Here is a 6,000-nt window from a genome sequence, read left to right on the forward strand (position 1 = left end):
AAAATAAAAGTTTACTTTTGAATGTTAGAAAACGCTGTTAAGGTAGAACAGTCGATTCACGCAAGGGATAGATCAGCTGTTTGAGTTCAGACTTTACACAGCGACTGTTGTAAGGAATTCAAGTGCATTTTGATATGTTTTAACAGAAATATCTCTATCCGATCAACAGTCAAAGGTTTCAAGGGTACCGTTGTGAATCATTTGAAATTACGCTTACAGTCCCTTTAACATTTTTTTTGTATAAAACGAAAATGTTTTTGGTCCATCCATGATTTATATTCTTTCTTTTTCATAAAAATATAAATATATCAGTTTATTTCCGGCCGTTTACTAATTGTTTGTTAGCTACATCGAAATGATGAATCCTTTTTTTCAATGTCACCTATGCCCAAAAATCCTCAACATAATAGTTTAAATATGCTGCTCAGCATATTTATAATTTTAACCTTCTCATTCATTAAATTTTAATAAAATATTTTTAGTTTTTAACAATTTTGATTAGATAAGAGATTTATAGCCATTTAATCACTTATTTAACTGCTTTAAATAATGTTTATAGCTTAGTATTTAAAGGTTAATATTTATTCAATAATAAAAAAAACATTTAACTAAGAAATTGTGTTAGCAAAAATAAAATAAGCATGCAATTATACTCTTAATAAACATTCTGAAAAAACATGCACCCGGTGGCCCTTAAAAAGGCCGGTTTCTGTTTAAATATATATATATACATATATACTTTTTGCAAATTAACAATGTGCGCAATGCGTGTACAATGTTTGCAACTATATGGTCTTGAGATGACTGTCTCTTAAAACCAATCCTTGAAATCCTGACCGCTTCCTAAACTTTTAATTCGTCTCTTAAACTCTTATTCCTCAAGACTTTATTTGATGAATTCTGAAAATAATTTGAAAATATTGAGTAAATTTTGCAAATTGGTTCCAGCCCAGCATTTCAGACCTGGCACAAAAACAGCTTGGGTTTTGCTAGCATACTACAGAAATAATTCAGTTGGGAAGGGGGTTTGGATAAGATTTCTGAGCTGGGAACTCTTGAATCGTGGATATCGAGATCAAGTATTGATCTTAATCTTTTGATAATCTACTGACTAATTAAATCTTTATTTGATATCCACAGCCAATCAGAAGCCAAGGAATTTTGCCAATGAGAGAACACAAAAAGTCAAAAATCAAGAGATCATGTATGAATTCTGCTTAAAATTCAAAAGTGACCACAGTGGATAAAAGTTGTGAGGAATGGAAAAAATGGTCTTTGGTTGGTCGTGTCCAAAATCATGAATTGCAGCGTAATTGAATTGTTTGCCAAGATTAAATAAACTGAAAATGCATATTTTGCAAAAATGTTGCCAAATTGTTGCTAAAACGGCAAGTTGTGATACAGAGATAGCTTAACACTTAAGTTTTAATAGAACGGGAAAGATTTTAAAAACTATGTACATTGTACATACATTTTATGTTTTCCCAACACCCCCTCGATTAAATCCTTTAAAAGTTCTTACTGCAAGTTCTTCTTTTGTTTAGTTCAAAGAAGTAGATATTCATTACATTTAGGGTATTGTTGATAAAATCTGTATGCAACATTATATCCTTGCATTAAAGAAAATATTTTTACATCACAATCCCTATTGGTCTATGCTACAGAACTGCACAGTGGACACTTTCGGCTTGATTTTACTTGTTTGCTTCTTTGACAATAATTTCGCTTTCTTGTATTTAAATAGTTAAATTCAAAACTACTGCATAAAATTGAGAAATTAACCTATAGAGAAAGATAGATTCTCATTAATGTAAAAGTACGTTTTAACTTAACGATATTTTTGGTTGATTACGTTGACTTATACAGGGAACCCAGCTTTCCCGGGATAATCTATATTAATCTATATTAGTGAGCCCACTCAATTTGTAATGTTAGACCATGAACTAATAACTAGTTCACAAATCTGTAATGTTAAACCATGAACTAATAACTAGTTCACAAATCAAGATTTGAAGTAAATCGGTTTGAGATATGATCGGATATACAAACAAATAAACAGACAACAAACAGAGATTACTACTTTATATATATATATATTTTAGTAAATCGGTTTGAGATATGATCGGATATACAAACAAATAAACAAACAAATAAACAGAGATTACTACTTTATATATATATATTTTAGTAAATCGGTTTGAGATATGATCGGCTATACAAACAAACAAACAGACAACAGAGATTACTACTTTATATATATATTTTAGTAAAATAATATCCAGGGTTTGAGATATGATCGACTATACAAATAAATAAACAGACAACAAACAGAGATTAATACTTTATATTAGTAAAATAATATCCAGGGTTTAGGACCGGTATACTGTATTAAAAGGGAAATGGATTCCTTTCATATAACACGAGGAAAACCACAGACTGTTCACTACTACCCTACAATTTTGGGTTTGCAGTAACTATTATTACAGGGTTACCCACAAAACACGAGACTTTAGAGAGGATTGTACGGAATTTGTATATTATCCGTTATCTTATATTACAGTTTCCCTGCGAATGTACACTTTTTTTTGCCAAATCTTAATCTAAGCCATTGAAAGACTACTAAAGGTAAAGGACGTTGTTTAACCTCGGAATCGTCATATTTAAAGAGTTTCAGTTCGTCTTTAGAGTCTCATCCTTTCTGGTTGACCCTGTATCCATTATCCACCCTATATCCCTTATACCTTATCCCATAGCATTGGATTATATCCCCACCCCGCGGAATTTTGCATAAAAACCACCAGGGAAAGATAGATAGATAGAGAATAAGGATTTTGCGGAGTGAGTCAGGAATGGGGCGTTGGCCCCCCCCCCCCCCCCCCCCCCTCCCTCATTGTAAATGTGAAGACATAATTCACCAATTTAAATAAGGCTCCCTGTCCATCATAAGAAAGTGCTGACATTTTGATGTGGAACTTTGTCACACTTTAAAGAAATTGCAGAGGGAAATTCATTTCCCTAATTAAATTATTAAAACCAAATTTTTTTTAACATTTTTTTTGAAGAGGAGTAGAGGGGGAGGGGGAGGGGGGATTATTTTCAAGAAACTTTATATCCCTTTCACAATTTGAATAGACAGCATTGTCGTCCCGCGAGGTATTGAAAACACTCAAATTATTGGGACAGTTTACTTTTATTGGTGCACACTGCACATCACGTGCCCATGCCATTATGCATGTATTCTGTATAGCTTAGGAGAGGATGCACATCACGTGCCCATGCCATTATGCATGTATTCTGTATAGCTTAGGAGAGGATGCACATCACGTGCCCATGCCATTATGCATGTATTCTGTAAAGCTTAGAAGAGGATGAATTTTAAATAATCGTATCGACCTACTATGATATTATTTTGCTAGCAGCAACTTTAATTTTCTTTTAAATTCTGAAAATGCTATATTCAAGAAATATCAAGTAGTAACTGACCTAATAAAAAAAGTTTACCATATTCACTACTTTATTAATGAAAAGCATGAACCTTTACTAAGCAATTGTTTGTACGTAAGCCTTTTGATTAAGAAATTGAACATCTAAAGTTTTGATATTTTTCTGTTGAAAGCTTTGGAATGTTTTGAAGTTAAAATTCATTTAGTAAAATGAGGTCAAATACATACTTAGTAATGTTAATTTGCCCATGGTAATTATATATACTCTATACTTTTCTTTCGAACTATGATTTAAGACATTTTGCTAATAATTAATTTTTGTTTCTAACGCTAGGAACTTTGGTTCTTTGAATTTCGATACAGTCAGATAAATTAGATTTTCATCCTCTACTACTCTACTCTACTCTACTCTACTCTACTTTACTCTACACTACACTACTCTACTCTACTCTACTCTACTCTACTCTACTCTACTCTACTCTACTCTACTCTACTCTACTCTACTCTACTCTACTCTACTCTACTCTACTCTACTCTACTCTACTCTACTCTACTCTACTCTACTCTACTCTACTCTACTCTACTCTACTCTACTCTACTCTACTCTGCCCTACTTTACTCTGCCCTACTCTACTCTACTCTACTCTACTCTGCCCTATTCTACTCTGCCCTACTCTACTCTAAGCCCTACTCCTCTCCTCTTCTGCAATTAAACAATTTAACATCAATTAAAGTTTTTGCCAATTAAGCGTTTATAATCTGTGATTAAAGCCTAGGCTCTTGGTTAATTGTTATTATTTCAATGGGGTAACTTCCCTACAATACTAATAGGGATAAATGAACCCTTTCAAATGATTTAAAAAGTTTAATTCGCGGGTTGACTGTTCATCGAATAAAATTGTATTTACGCATTGCTTTATAAGCACTTTTTCCGTAAGAAGAGGAAAAAATCATCTATTAAACACTTATTTGTGTTTTAACGCATTTTACCTAAAATTTCCGTTCATTGACTCCATAAACGATTCACATAAATACAGAAAGTTCAAGATATCACCTCATTGTTATGAAGAACACTTAGTCTCATAAAACTGGGAATACNACCTTTCATATTTCAAACTTAGATTATTTGATATAACATGCATAAACGTTAAAAATCTGTAACTGTTTTGTTGACATTGCGAGATCTTGCTATTAGATATAGAAGATAAATGCATTAAATATATATACTAGTATAATCAACATGGAAAACTATGTAAATACAAGTATAAATATTGATTTAGAGGAACAATCGGTAGACCATCTTATCTTTTCTCACTTACTATGTGCTTTTTTATCAAATATGATTATAAACATTTTTTGTTTCTATGCGAACATTTTTCTTGTTAAATTGCTTATTAAATAACTAACAACTGACTTAAAGGAACAAAGGATGTCAAAATTAAAAGTGCATTGAACGTATTTTAATTGATCACCTATTCCCGTTCCTGACCCCCACTTCTTTTCCTTAGCACTCCAGTCTCTACACCCCACCCTCCTCAATAGACTAATAAGAGAATATTTTTTTCTTTTTAAATAACCCATTAAAAAATGAATAAAAGTTATTTAACAATAATTCAGCAGTTTTTATCACCTAAGGTATCATATTTCATATATTTAATAGCGGGATTGAACAATTTGAAAAGGGAAACATTAAAAGTATTAGCACTTATTATGACTAGGGGGGGGGGTAGGCAGTATTTTAACCAAAAAACAGCTTCATATTTTTTCATATTTTATTCAACTTCAAAACACGAGATAATACAAATAAAAAAATCACAATTTATTATGTAGTTTGGACCCGCCTAACCAGAGTAGGTTGTTTTAATTGGTTGGCCCACTTGTAAATGGGTAATTATTTAAAGTTTCATGTATATACAGTGGTCGGTGATGATATCAATACAATGCAGACGACTTTTCATCAAGAGTGCTTTAATCCCCAACAAGCATCTTTCAAATTACAAGTAGTTTTAAAGCTTAAAAGTTTACAAGTTTACATATCTGTGTGTTTCTGCTGTTTAAAATATTGGTAGAAATAAAAGTTTGAAATAGAAAGGTATTGTTATTGTATTGGTAAATAAGACGACAATTGTACTTTCTTTAAAAAATTAACGACCCATCACTTTAATTTGCAAGTCAAATAAAATAAATATTAATTGAAAAATGAAATTTGAGAGAGTTGATAATAAAATGTATTTTTGTTTCAGGTGGGTGGGGGGTAACACCCCCCGGGGTAGTTTGCCTAGTACACCAAGGACTGCGAGGAAGGAAATTACAGAAATTAGTCCAGAGGTTAGGGTCAAATACATACTTAGTAATGTTAATTTGCCCATGGTAATTATATATACTCTATACTTTTCTTTCGAACTATGATTTAAGACATTTTGCTAATAATTAATTTTTGTTTCTAACGCTAGGAACTTTGGTTCTTTGAATTTCGATACAGTCAGATAAATTAGATTTTCATCCTCTACTACTCTACTCTACTCTACTCTACTCTACTTTACTCTACTCTACTCTA

The 6,000-nt window shown here is 31.9% G+C and overlaps 1 protein-coding gene across 1 annotated transcript in view; it reads left to right on the forward strand.

The window, feature by feature from the left end:
• The window catches only part of LOC111711011 (uncharacterized), a gene marked incomplete at its 3' end in the record, with an annotated part of 64,442 nt that overhangs the window by 7,186 nt on the left and 51,256 nt on the right, over window positions 1–6,000 (forward strand). The window contains exon 3 of the mRNA XM_023485229.1: window positions 5,687–5,771. Within this exon, the coding sequence (XP_023340997.1) occupies window positions 5,687–5,771 (85 nt within the window). The remainder of the gene's footprint in view (window positions 1–5,686; window positions 5,772–6,000) is intronic.

This window comes from Eurytemora carolleeae, unplaced genomic scaffold, assembly GCF_000591075.1.
Source record: "Eurytemora carolleeae unplaced genomic scaffold, Eaff_2.0 scaffold945, whole genome shotgun sequence".
Taxonomy (NCBI): domain Eukaryota; kingdom Metazoa; phylum Arthropoda; class Copepoda; order Calanoida; family Temoridae; genus Eurytemora; species Eurytemora carolleeae.